This window comes from Hypanus sabinus, chromosome 2 (genome assembly GCF_030144855.1).
Source record: "Hypanus sabinus isolate sHypSab1 chromosome 2, sHypSab1.hap1, whole genome shotgun sequence".
In the NCBI taxonomy this organism is placed as follows: Eukaryota; Metazoa; Chordata; class Chondrichthyes; order Myliobatiformes; family Dasyatidae; genus Hypanus; species Hypanus sabinus.
Genome location: NC_082707.1, coordinates 114652074 through 114665995, shown reverse-complemented (window position 1 = coordinate 114665995; position 13922 = coordinate 114652074). Strand labels below are relative to the sequence as shown.

Genomic DNA, 13922 nt, shown 5'->3' with positions numbered 1-13922 from the left:
CGTAAAGACTTTGATGAGGCCACATTTGGATCATCGTGCACCGCTCTGGTTGTCCCATTACAGGAAGGAAGTTGAGGCTTTGGAGAGGGTGCAGTAGAGATTCACCAGGATGTTACCTCGATTGGAGTGATTTAGCATCAGCAAAGGTTGGCCAAACTTGAATTGTTTTCTCTGGGGTGACCTGATAACAGCTGATGAAATTATGACAGGGGTGGATAGGGTAGATGTCTTTTTTCCCAGGGTGTCCCACCTTTGCTTCAAGGTGAGAAGGGGAAATTTTAAAGGAGAGTTGGGAAGCAAGGGTGTTAGTCGGAGAGTTGTAGAGAGCTGGAACGCACTGCCAGTGGAGGCAGTGAAAGTAATGTTTCTGACACATTTAGAAAGATACGTGAACAGTCAAAAATAGAGGAAATCAGACTGCAAGTGGGCTAGTTTGGACTGATGCCGTGTCTTGCACAGACATTGTGGGCTAAAGGGCGTATTCCTGTAATGTTGTAGTATATTCTATCAAGGGAACTCAGTGTGTGGGTCAGATCGATATCTGGCTGAGAGTACCACACAGACCCAACAAGCTGACTGAGGACATATCCTTCAAACGCTTGGAACAAGTCAACATTGTGTCTGGAGTGGGAAGTGACAGGGAGGTCAATAGGTCAGAATGGGCCATTGCTGAAGAGCTGATTGGATCACTGATGTCACACGGTCACAACCTGATGAGATTACTCAGCTGATTATTGTTCGTCATGGCCATTGGAGAGAGAGGGAGTGAACTTCTCTCTCCCATAAGTGAGCACTCACCTCAGAGAAGAAGAGTTGTGCTGCATACGCCTCGTTCAGCAACTTGCTCCTCTTCTCTGCTTCTTCTTTCAGTGTCTCCACAGCATCCTTCAACTCCCACAACCTCTTTGAAATCTCTCGCGAGGCAAAATGCCCACTCTTTGCAAGATTTTGTCCCGTTTCCAGTACGTCGTTGATCAGGGAATCATGGCAGCTGATCTCACTCTGCAGGGCCTAGTTAGTGGAGGAGATTCCAACAAAGCCGTTACTTCTCAAACAAGAAACTAGAGAGTGAACAACTGCATCTAAAAGGAAGAAACAGGTCATTCTCAGGCATTCTAAAGCTCTGCAAAGTAAATGACTGATACCTGAGCTAAAGCCACTGCTCTAAGATAGCTCAGCACAGCAGGAAAACTGTGGACATTGCACTGTTACATGGTAGGATAATCTGCTTTAATCAGGTTGGTCAGATGCTAGCAAACTTGGAAGGCACTGAGCTTAAGTATTATAAGTCCACAAGACCATAAGATATAGGAGCAGAATGAGGCCATTTGGCCCATCGAGTTTGCTGCACCATTTCATCATGGCTGATCCAATTTTTCTCTCTGCCCCAATCTCCTGCCTTCTCCCTGTATCCTTTCTTGCCCTGACCAATCAAGAAACTATCACCCTCTGCCTTATATATACCCAATGACTTGGCCTCCACAGCCACTTGTGGCAACGAATGCCGCACATTCACCATTCTCTAGCTAAAGAAACTCCTCCTCATCACCACTCTAAACGGATGTCCTTCTACTCTGATCCTAGACTCCTCACCGGGTAAACATCCACTTTATCTGTGCCTATGGATTATATAAGAAAGGCAAGAGGAGTGAGGAATTATAGATTTTTAAACTTTAACAGAGCACTAGCACAAGCAGCATCCAACATCGGGACACTACCACTCGACCATCAGGCTCTTGCACCAAATTCAACTTCACTTACCCCACCAAAGAGCTAAATACCGGAGGTGAGGTGAGAGTTATAGCCCTCGACATCAAGGCAACATTTGACTAAGTATGGCATCGAGGTGCCCTAGCTAAAATGGAGTCAATGGGAATTAGGGGGAAACCCTCCGCTGGTTGGAATCATACCTGACGCAAAGGAAGATGGTTGTGATGGTTGGAGGTCAATCATCTCATCCTCAGGACATCACTGCAGGAGTTCCTCAGGGAAGTGTCCGAGGACCAACCATCTTTAGCTGCTTCATCAATGACCCTCCTTCCATCATAAGGTCAGAAGTGGGGATGACTGCACAATGATCTGCACCATCTGTGTCTCCTCAGATCGTGAAGCAGTTCATACCCAAATGCAGCAGGACCTGGACAATGTCCAGGCTTGGGCTGACAAGTAACACTCGAGCCACATGAGTGCCAGACAATGGACATCTTCAACAAGAGAGGCTCTAACCATTGTACCTTGACATTCAGTGGCATTACCCTTACAATCAACATCCTGAGGGTTATCATTGACATGAATTGGAATTGGAATAGCCATCATGGCCACCAGAGCAGATCAAAGGCCAAGAATCCTGCAGTGTGTAACTCACCTCCTGACTCCCCAAAGCCTGTCCACCATCGACAAGGCTCCGGTCAGGAGTGTAATGGAATACCCGCCATTCGCCTGGATGAGTGCAGCTCTAGCAACGCTCAAGAAGCTTGATACCATCCAGTACAAGGCAGCCCATTTGATTGGTACCCCTTCCACAAGCTTCCAATCCCCCAACCATCGACGAACAGTTACAGCAGTGTGTGCTATCTACAAGATGCACTGCAACAGCACACCAGAGTTCCTAAGCACGACCCACGACCACGACCATCTAGAACTGCAGGTACCTGGGAAGACCACCACTTGGAAATCCCCCTCCAAGTCACTCACCATCCTGACTTGGAAACATATCGCAGTTCCTTCGTTATCATTGGGTCAAGACCGTGGAATCCCCTTCCTGACAACACTGTGTGTGTACCCACACCTCAGGGACTGCAGTGGTTCAGGAAGGCAGCCCATCACCACCTTCTCAAGGGCAACTAGGGATGGGCAATAGATGCTGGCTTAGCTGGCGACGCCCACATGCCCTGAATGAATAACTGAAAAAAGAACTGTTCTCACAACCTATGGACTCACTTTTAAGGACTCTTCATTGCATGTTCTTTATAGTTAATGCTTATTTATTTATTATTACTATTTCTATTTTTTGTATCTGCACAGTTTGTGTCTTTTGCACACTGGTTGAATGCCCAAGTTGGTGCAGTCTTTCATTGATTCTATTACGGTTATTATTCTGTTGTGAATTTATTAAGCATGCCCACAAGAAAATAAATCTCAGGGTAACTTATGGTGACATATATGAACCTCAATAATAAATCTACTTTGAAATTTGAAGTTATGTAAACTATTATCCAATAACTCTTGGTACCAGCATGGAGTAATATAGCATGAAAACAGGCCCTTCTGACCAACTTGTCCATCTTAACCAAGTACCTACCCGAGCTCATCCCATTTGCTCCATTTCTAAACCTGCATGGGTGGTTTGGAGAATAAACCTGTAGGGTTTAGTATGCAGTTCATTACATAAAATGTACATAATTCACAACTGCCAACATTGAGTTGGGGTTTCACTTTAAGACACTGGTCTGACGTGATGACATAATTACGTAAAGGGTTTTTAGCGTGCTTTGTGTTCAGGATTTTGGTGTTCAATAAATGAGTTGTGATGGCTTTTCTGAAACATGGAACGTCTCTGCTGTTTTATTTGTGAAAATCTCCAAACCGGTCCTACCCGTGTATCTCCATAAATGCATTTTAAATGTACTGTTTAAATTGTACTGTTTCCACAGATTGCTTTTGAAGTTTATTCCATATACCCATCAACCTCTGTTTGGAAAACATATCCCTCAGGCCCCCTTTTAAAGCTTTCTTTTTTAAACTCTCTCCTGAGACATTTGCCCTCTAGTTTTCGAATCTATGTACATCCAGTGTTAGAAACGTGTATGCCCCCTGGTGTTAGAAACCGACAGTATGCCCCCTGGTGTTAGAAACCGACAGTATGCCCCCTAGTGTTAGAAACCGACAGTGTGCCCCCTAGTGTTAGAAACCGACAGTATGCCCCCTAGTGTTAGAAACCGACAGTATGCCCCCTGGTGTTAGAAACCGACAGTATGCCCCCTGGTGTTAGAAACCGACAGTATGCCCCTTGGTGTTAGAAACCGACAGTATGCCCCCTGGTGTTAGAAACCGACAGTATGCCCCTTGGTGTTAGAAACCGACAGTGTGCCCCTTGGTGTTAGAAACCGACAGTGTGCCCCCTAGTGTTAGAAACCGACAGTATGCCCCCTAGTGTTAGAAACCGACAGTGTGCCCCCTGGTGTTAGAAACCGACAGTGTGCCCCCTGGTGTTAGAAACCGACAGTATGCCCCCTGGTGTTAGAAACCGACAGTGTGCCCCCTGGTGTTAGAAACCGACAGTATGCCCCCTAGTGTTAGAAACCGACAGTATGCCCCCTGGTGTTAGAAACCGACAGTGTGCCCCCTGGTGTTAGAAACCGACAGTGTGCCCCCTGGTGTTAGAAACCGACAGTGTGCCCCCTAGTGTTAGAAACCGACAGTGTGCCCCCTGGTGTTAGAAACCGACAGTATGCCCCCTAGTGTTAGAAACCGACAGTGTGCCCCCTGGTGTTAGAAACCGACAGTGTGCCCCCTGGTGTTAGAAACCGACAGTGTGCCCCCTAGTGTTAGAAACCGACAGTGTGCCCCCTGGTGTTAGAAACTGACAGTGTGCCCCCTGGTGTTAGAAACCGACAGTGTGCCCCCTAGTGTTAGAAACCGACAGTATGCCCCCTGGTGTTAGAAACCGACAGTGTGCCCCCTGGTGTTAGAAACCGACAGTGTGCCCCCTAGTGTTAGAAACCGACAGTGTGCCCCCTGGTGTTAGAAACCGACAGTGTGCCCCCTAGTGTTAGAAACCGACAGTATGCCCCCTGGTGTTAGAAACCGACAGTGTGCCCCCTAGTGTTAGAAACCGACAGTGTGCCCCCTGGTGTTAGAAACCGACAGTGTGCCCCCTGGTGTTAGAAACCGACAGTGTGCCCCCTGGTGTTAGAAACCGACAGTGTGCCCCCTGGTGTTAGAAACCGACAGTGTGCCCCCTGGTGTTAGAAACCGACAGTGTGCCCCCTGGTGTTAGAAACCGACAGTGTGCCCCCTGGTGTTAGAAACCGACAGTATGCCCCCTGGTGTTAGAAACCGACAGTGTGCCCCCTGGTGTTAGAAACCGACAGTGTGCCCCCTAGTGTTAGAAACCGACAGTGTGCCCCCTGGTGTTAGAAACCGACAGTGTGCCCCCTGGTGTTAGAAACCGACAGTGTGCCCCCTAGTGTTAGAAACCGACAGTGTGCCCCTTGGTGTTAGAAACCGACAGTATGCCCCCTAGTGTTAGAAACCGACAGTGTGCCCCCTAGTGTTAGAAACCGACAGTGTGCCCCCTGGTGTTAGAAACCGACAGTGTGCCCCCTAGTGTTAGAAACCGACAGTATGCCCCCTGGTGTTAGAAACCGACAGTGTGCCCCCTAGTGTTAGAAACCGACAGTGTGCCCCCTGGTGTTAGAAACCGACAGTGTGCCCCCTAGTGTTAGAAACCGACAGTGTGCCCCCTAGTGTTAGAAACCGACAGTGTGCCCCCTGGTGTTAGAAACCGACAGTGTGCCCCCTGGTGTTAGAAACCGACAGTGTGCCCCCTAGTGTTAGAAACCGACAGTATGCCCCCTGGTGTTAGAAACCGACAGTATGCCCCCTAGTGTTAGAAACCGACAGTGTGCCCCCTAGTGTTAGAAACCGACAGTGTGCCCCCTAGTGTTAGAAACCGACAGTGTGCCCCCTGGTGTTAGAAACCGACAGTATGCCCCCTGGTGTTAGAAACCGACAGTATGCCCCCTGGTGTTAGAAACCGACAGTATGCCCCTTGGTGTTAGAAACCGACAGTATGCCCCCTGGTGTTAGAAACCGACAATATGCCCCTTGGTGTTAGAAACCGACAGTGTGCCCCTTGGTGTTAGAAACCGACAGTGTGCCCCTTGGTGTTAGAAACCGACAGTGTGCCCCCTGGTGTTAGAAACCGACAGTGTGCCCCCTGGTGTTAGAAACCGACAGTATGCCCCCTGGTGTTAGAAACCGACAGTGTGCCCCCTGGTGTTAGAAACCGACAGTATGCCCCCTAGTGTTAGAAACCGACAGTATGCCCCCTGGTGTTAGAAACCGACAGTGTGCCCCCTGGTGTTAGAAACCGACAGTGTGCCCCCTGGTGTTAGAAACCGACAGTGTGCCCCCTAGTGTTAGAAACCGACAGTGTGCCCCCTGGTGTTAGAAACCGACAGTGTGCCCCCTGGTGTTAGAAACCGACAGTATGCCCCCTGGTGTTAGAAACCGACAGTGTGCCCCCTGGTGTTAGAAACCGACAGTGTGCCCCCTGGTGTTAGAAACCGACAGTGTGCCCCCTAGTGTTAGAAACCGACAGTGTGCCCCCTGGTGTTAGAAACCGACAGTGTGCCCCCTGGTGTTAGAAACCGACAGTATGCCCCCTGGTGTTAGAAACCGACAGTGTGCCCCCTGGTGTTAGAAACCGACAGTATGCCCCCTAGTGTTAGAAACCGACAGTATGCCCCCTGGTGTTAGAAACCGACAGTGTGCCCCCTGGTGTTAGAAACCGACAGTGTGCCCCCTGGTGTTAGAAACCGACAGTGTGCCCCCTAGTGTTAGAAACCGACAGTGTGCCCCCTGGTGTTAGAAACCGACAGTATGCCCCCTAGTGTTAGAAACCGACAGTGTGCCCCTTGGTGTTAGAAACCGACAGTGTGCCCCCTGGTGTTAGAAACCGACAGTGTGCCCCCTAGTGTTAGAAACTGACAGTGTGCCCCCTGGTGTTAGAAACCGACAGTGTGCCCCCTAGTGTTAGAAACCGACAGTGTGCCCTCTAGTGTTAGAAACCGACAGTGTGCCCCCTGGTGTTAGAAACTGACAGTGTGCCCCCTGGTGTTAGAAACCGACAGTGTGCCCTCTAGTGTTAGAAACCGACAGTGTGCCCCCTAGTGTTAGAAACCGACAGTGTGCCCCTTGGTGTTAGAAACCGACAGTGTGCCCCCTGGTGTTAGAAACCGACAGTGTGCCCCCTGGTGTTAGAAACCGACAGTGTGCCCCCTAGTGTTAGAAACCGACAGTGTGCCCCCTGGTGTTAGAAACCGACAGTGTGCCCCCTAGTGTTAGAAACCGACAGTATGCCCCCTGGTGTTAGAAACCGACAGTGTGCCCCCTGGTGTTAGAAACCGACAGTGTGCCCCCTAGTGTTAGAAACCGACAGTGTGCCCCTTGGTGTTAGAAACCTGGTGTTAGTTCTCGATCGCAACAAGCTCACCTGATGCTTCTTCTGCAAGTTCTGCACAGCGTTCAGAGATTGTCCCGTATCCTTGGCTGAAGCCAGTTGGTGCTTCTCCTGAACCCAGGCCAGCTCAGCGTCGAGGTCCCGGAAGAACTGATAAAGCAGCATGCTCGCCTCCAGTGTCTTGCGCCTCTCCTTGATCGGATCACCCAGTGCCCGATACCTGAGCAAGAGGAAACAGCAAGATCCCTGACACAGCTGCGGATGCTGCCAATATCACAGAGATCTCCAGAGTAATGCCTGAGGAGGAAGATGTGGCTGACTGGTTAGTTAAACATGGCAGTGGGAAGCTTATGGGAATAGGAAAAAAAATTAACAAGTACCAGAGTCTGGATTAGAAAAGGAGAGGTAGTGTGGGTTGCTTAAAGATAAATGAACTGAACTAATGCGATTTCTGCTTTGATGAGTGATTGAGAAATTTATTTTTATGAAGAGATACAGCACAGTCACAACCCCTTCTGGATCAACAAGGCTGTGCTGTCCAATACACCCGTATAACCAATTAACCTACTAATGTGTTTGCATTTAGAATGCAGGAAGAAGCCTGGAGGAAACACACAGTCGCTGTGAGAAGGTGTACACTCCTTGCAGACCGCAGTGGAACTGACCCTCACCACTATGTTCCCATGCTACCCCATGTTTGATAAAGCAAATTCCAGCTTGGTAGAGTCCCACGTGTGAGGGCGGCTGTGACGCAGGAGGTACCACTGATACAAAATAGGCTTCAGAGCTGAAGCTGCACAGTGATTAAAAGGTGAAGTTGGACAAAGAAAGCAGACGATTCTGTTCCCCAAGGGTCAGTGATGACCGCTTCTTTCAAAGTAAACACATTAATAATTTAAATATGGGTGCATAATGTAGAATTTTAAAATTGAAAAAAAATTAGACTTTAGGATGTTGTGGAGGAAGAGGACCTTCAGCCTAACTTACTCATGCTGGTCAGGTGTCTTCCTGAGCAGGCCCCACAGGCCTACACTGGCCCCATTTCCTTCAAACCTTTCCCATCCATGTACCTGTCCAAGTGTCTTCTGGACGCTGCCTCTACGCCTTCCTCTGTCAGCTCGCCAACAACCAGCCCCCCCCCCACCCACCTTAAACCTATGCCCTCGAGATTTAGACTCCTTGACTCTTGGAAAAAGACTGTTGCCTTATCAAAGCCCCGATGGCTTTATAAACCTCAACACTGTTACCCTTTGCATGAGGGAGAATGGTCGCTCCCCAACACTGAGGAATGTAACTGTGTCACAGGCAGTGAGGAGACCAGCAGCTGTCTGATTGGATCAGAGGTGGAGTGGGAGTGACTGCCCTGGGCATGGAGGCACCATTTCACCCAGTGTAGCGTCGGAGATCCCTGGTAAACCTGAGATTAATGCAGATCAGGATGATGGTTGTGGTCATACCTCACACAAAGAAAGCTGTTTGTGGTTGTTGAAGGTTACTCATCCAGTCTCGGGCATCTCCACAGGAGCCATCTACAGCTGATTCCTTCCTTCCAGCATAAGGTCAGAAATGAAGATTTTGCTCATGATTTCACAAAGATCAGTTCTGTTTGTAGCTTTGTAACCCATGCAGCAAAACCCGGACACCATCCAGGCATTGACTATAGAGTGGTCAGTACCATCCGAACCAGTGAACTGCTATCTCCAACAAGGAGAAGACTAGCCGCCCAGCACAGTTGTTGTACCTGCCTCAACTGCTTGCTCTGGCAGCCCGTTCCACGTGTACCCCACTCTCTGCACCTCGGCTCCAATACAAATCCTTCCCTTCTCTACGCCTTAAATCTACGCCGTGTTGTTTTTAAATTCCTTTCCTTGGGAAAGAAACTGCCCACATTCACCTTATCTATGATTTTAATGTCAAGAAGATTTAAACAAGAAATACTGTGTTGTGGTTATTCCTTCCAGCACAGTTACAAACCGATGGACCTGACAGCATCACTTTAGGCTTGTGTCCCGAACAGCACACGCTCAGTTAGTGACAGCACAATCATGCCACTCTTGGTGAAGGAGGACACTGAACGGACATTCAGATCACTTGTGCACCTTTTACCAAACTCAAACCAGAGCGTGGGGTTCATGACAGAAATACGGGGAGACAATACTGAGGATATCGAGGAACATAGGAAGTGTAGGATACCAGGTAGAATGGAGAATTGAAAAGGGAGCCACATCTTGCACTCAAAGAGTTTTTTTTAACATAGTCGATATCCCAAGGACGAATATTGATCAAGAGGAAAGAGATTAGTTGTGTAATGTTAGTGAAGCACAAGGTGGATCAGACAGGGTTAGGCTGGAAAACAAGACTGATCCACATACACCCTTAACTCCTTTCCCTTGGCTCTCTCGAACGTTTCATCAGTACCTCTACTTTGCTGATGTCCCGAACCTTCACGTTTGCGTTCAATGCTGACTGCCTCAATCTCTCAACTTACCTCTGCAGTACAATATCAACTCTGTCACGAATTTCCTCAGCTAGGAAGTGCTTTTTGCAAACAAACTCTTCAGATTGGTCTAGAAGCCCCTGCATCCTTTCCACGTAGTTGTTGATATCTTCCTCCAGGTCTTGCTGCTTGTTGAGAAGGTTCCTCACGGAGACCAGGTCAGTGCCGTGGGCTGGATGATCCAGCTGTTTCTCCACCTCACTGAGCCACTCCTCCACATCCTCAATACTTCGCTGTAGGTTCAGGGCCTCCACAATGAAAGAAAAGGAAACGTTAATGATTGACCTCAGGAACTCCCTCTCAGCAGTGGCATATACAGGCACCTGCCTCCCATGAACACTTTCTCACCTAGCGTGCGCAAGCCCTTGGCCACAGTATAGTTGGTCCCTTCCCACCAGTAGACAGATCCTGACAATGTTTCCTCCCCTGGACAAGGGCTCTCAACTTTTTATGTGTCACTTTGACTTTAGGGACCAGAATGGGAGGAACATCCTGGAGCGCTGTGCTCCGCATGGCCCATGGGATTATTTAGTTCCCATCTGATGCAGCTAGAGGTTGTAAATGACTGGTTGCATCGAAAGCTTTGCTTCGTGATGTGGAATATGTGATGTGATCTGATTATGGATGGGGTCAGGCAGATGTTGAAGTAGAACTGCCTGGGCCTGCTCATTCAAAGCAAGCTTCACTGGTTGATATGGTAACCTTTATCAAAAGCATTTCCGGAAGTGTGTGCGGAGTGCAATTATCTGAGGCAGAGGAGAAGCGAGTGGCAAGGACTTTTCCCGGTGCTGACACCCCAGCTGCATGCACTCTCACACAGAGGATGTGTCGGAGGGGATGTGGAATTACATTAACATGTTGGGGCACAGTGGCTGTGGATTTTGTGGGCAGATGTTGCAGGATCAATGGCCAGCAAGACTCTTGTACCTTCAGCGCGTCCATCAGCTGCGACTTCTTCTCACTGCAGTGCTGCACCAATTCTTTCCACAAGTCCTGAATCTGTTTAATCCTGGGCTCAATCTCACCGACTGCGTAATGTCCTTCGTTAACCAATTGCTCCCCTTCCTGCGATGGAGTACAGTGCAGAACACGGGTATCACCCACACATCATGCAGAATGACACTGACCCCAGCCCACACTCCACAGGCTGAGCCTTGCTTCCGGCAGCCCCACACCGCACAGAAAGAGCTGTAATCTGAAGGCCGCATGCTGAGGGCTTCCAATTCCTTGTGAGAAATCTGATGGGTGATCTAAGTTGGTTAATGTTGGGTTATGATAACTGGGCGGCAGTGTGGAGGCACGTCTCTACAAGGGAGCCTGCGGGTCACTCTTGGGCAAGGTGCAGCTTATTCCCTCCCGATCAGGGTCACGTGAAGCCATGGGAGCAGGGGTTGGATGGTCGTATGAGCAGCTGAGGTATATCAGCAGTCCTGGTTATGTGACCACCGACGCCAAGCTCTGAAGAGTATTGATAACGTCTTGGGTCACCTGTCCTGGAAAGACACTGCTCAGAGGGAGGCAATGGATAAGGCACTTCCGCAGAAAAGTTTGCCAAGACCATGATCGCCCACGTCAATACAACACGGCACATAAAGGTAGTTAACTGATGTGACAGGATTGCGAAAGAGAGGGGGAATTAGCAAGATTAGCAAAATGTTGTAAAAGTAACTGGTTAATCTCATTCCCTAAATGCTCTTCCTGTGGCCTTGACAAGGACCCACAGTACTGGTATTTCAGCACCTCAGCTACCAGCTGCAAGAGCTTTATATGTTGTGGAAATTCTCTGGGAGATTTGTCTAGGTCGAGTCTACAGTCAGTGAACATCTGTTTAATTGATTGGAAACTTGGAACGAAAATAAAGCTTATTATATAGGCATGAGGACTGAATTGGCTAAGAAAGGAATTAGATTAAAATGTTGGCTGCTACATAAACAATGGCAAACATTTAAGGAAATACTTTAAAAATTCTCAACAAATATACATTCCATTAAGAAATGGAAAGGGAAATGATTCTTCCACGTCTAAGGAGATTAATGAAGGGGTGAATGTTCTGCAGGTGTGTGGCTGAAGCAGTGGGCGGGGGTGCCTCGGCTGGGCTGGTAGCAGAATCACACGTAGAAACTCTTACTGCATCAATGCTCCGGATCCTGTTTTGGTTTGCCATGACCTCAGCCTCAAAGGTTTGGTGCTTCTGAAGTTTCCCCTGCAGGTTGCTAGGGTCCATCCAGTTCTTGTCCAGGGCAACATTGATCTTTTCATTCAGCCATGACACAGCCTGGAAGAAACCAGCAGAAAACAATTGGTAAAATACTAACACAGTCCCATCTCTTTGCCGTTTGCCTGACCTCTCTTCCCCCAAGTCTTTGTTCCTCTGGGATGAAAGTAACGTTTCCCGTGGTGAGTGTATCTGTCAAACTACAGCTTCGAAACCTGTTACCTTGTCACTCTGCTGGCTCTGGGAGCTTTCTGTGCACAATATAGCTGCCGCCTTCTTATGCTACAAAAGTAGCTCAGTGAACATGGTCTTTCCACAAAGTTTGCTCTCTCTGCTCTTCTGAACATACAGTGTCATAGGACAGAAATACTGGGGCCTCCAGCTCCAACACTCCCACGAGGTGCAGCACCGCAGAAAAGGCAGCCACTACCACAAGTGCATGGTGCATGGACCACACACTTAGTAGCTGCATTTCTCTGGCACACAGACCCTATACTCACGATATGAAATTCTTGAGAAAGTAATAGTGAGCAGACATCTTCAACTTATGCAACACTATGCTGTTGGTTAGGGAGTTCCAGTAGTTAACCTCTGGAAGAACAATGACATATTTCCAAGAAAGGACGGTGTGTCTTGGAGAGAGGAATCTGTACGTGTTGATACTTGGTTGCTCCAGCGTTCTATTGCTTCTGTAAGTACGGATGTGTTTATTTTAAACAGTGGAGATTCCCAGAATGGTGATGACAAGGTGTTTGAGGATCAAGTCCAGCTGATCAGACTCTTTTAGGGATGGCTATCACTAGGAACACATTGTGTCAATGTTGTACTTATCACCCACACCGGGATTTTGCATGCTGACACAGATTGCCTCATTTTCTGAGGAGTCGTGAGTGGACTTGGTCCAGATGCAGGTAGATGGGACTAGGCCGATGATCAGGTCAGCAGGGCCTGTGTGGGCCAAAAGGCTTGCTTCTGTGCTGCCGTACTCTATTACTGTCATGGACACCTTACTTCTGGCCTTGTGATGGAAGGAAGATCATTGATGAAGATGACTGGGCCTCAGACCTTGCATGAGAAGATTCAGAGGCTAGGATGATTGGCCTCAACAATGACAATTCCCTTCTTTCATATGAGGTTTGACTCAGCATGGACTTTTCTCTGCCAGATTCAATCAGATTTCTGTTTTACCAGGGCTCCTTTATACCACACATGGTTAATGCCATTTGGATGCTCCGAGTTATCACTCTCAGCTTGCCTGAACGAACGACTAGAATCATGCAGCAGTCGATTTGCTGTCGAGCGCCAGTCACCTTTCTGTGCCAGTGAGGTCACAGAATGGACAGAAGCTAGCATCACCAACTTTAGCCATAGAGAGAAAGAGAGGGAGAGAGAGAGGGGGGGAGAAAGAGAGAGAGAGAAAGAGGGAGAGAGAAAGAGAGGGGGAGAGAGAGAGAGAGGGGGGAGAAAGAGAGGGAGAGAAAGAGAGGGAGAGAGAAAGAGAGGGGGAGAGAGAGAGAGAGGGGGGAGAAAGAGAGGGAGAGAAAGAGAGGGAGAGAGAAAGAGAGGGGGAGAGAGAGAGAGAGGGGGGAGAAAGAGAGGGAGAGAAAGAGAGGGAGAGAGAAAGAGAGGGGGAGAGAGAGAGAGAGGGGGGAGAAAGAGAGGGAGAGAAAGAGGGAGAGAGAGAGAGAAAGAGGGAGAGAGAGAGAGAGGGGGGAGAAAGAGAGGGAGAGAAAGAGAGGGAGAGAGAGAGAGAGGGGGAGAGAGAGAGAGAGGGGGGAGAAAGAGAGGGAGAGAGAAAGAGAGGGGGAGAGAGAGAGAGAGGGGGGAGAAAGAGAGGGAGAGAAAGAGAGGGAGAGAGAAAGAGAGGGGGAGAGAGAGAGAGAGGGGGGAGAAAGAGAGGGAGAGAAAGAGAGGGAGAGAGAGAGAGAAAGAGGGAGAGAGAGAGAGGGGGGAGAAAGAGAGGGAGAGAAAGAGAGGGAGAGAGAGAGAGAGGGGGAGAGAGAGAGAGAGAGGGGGGAGAAAGA

General features: G+C 48.8%; 1 protein-coding gene across 1 annotated transcript in view; it reads right to left on the bottom strand.

The window, feature by feature from the left end:
- sptbn5 (spectrin, beta, non-erythrocytic 5) overlaps window positions 1–13922 on the bottom strand; it is a 311695-nt gene that overhangs the window by 13543 nt on the left and 284230 nt on the right. Inside the window, exons 51-55 of the mRNA XM_059987546.1 lie at window positions 11812–11958; window positions 10611–10748; window positions 9675–9931; window positions 7220–7406; window positions 799–1011 (exon numbers count right to left, since the gene is read on the bottom strand). Of these exons, the coding sequence (XP_059843529.1) occupies window positions 799–1011; window positions 7220–7406; window positions 9675–9931; window positions 10611–10748; window positions 11812–11958 (942 nt within the window). The remainder of the gene's footprint in view (window positions 1–798; window positions 1012–7219; window positions 7407–9674; window positions 9932–10610; window positions 10749–11811; window positions 11959–13922) is intronic.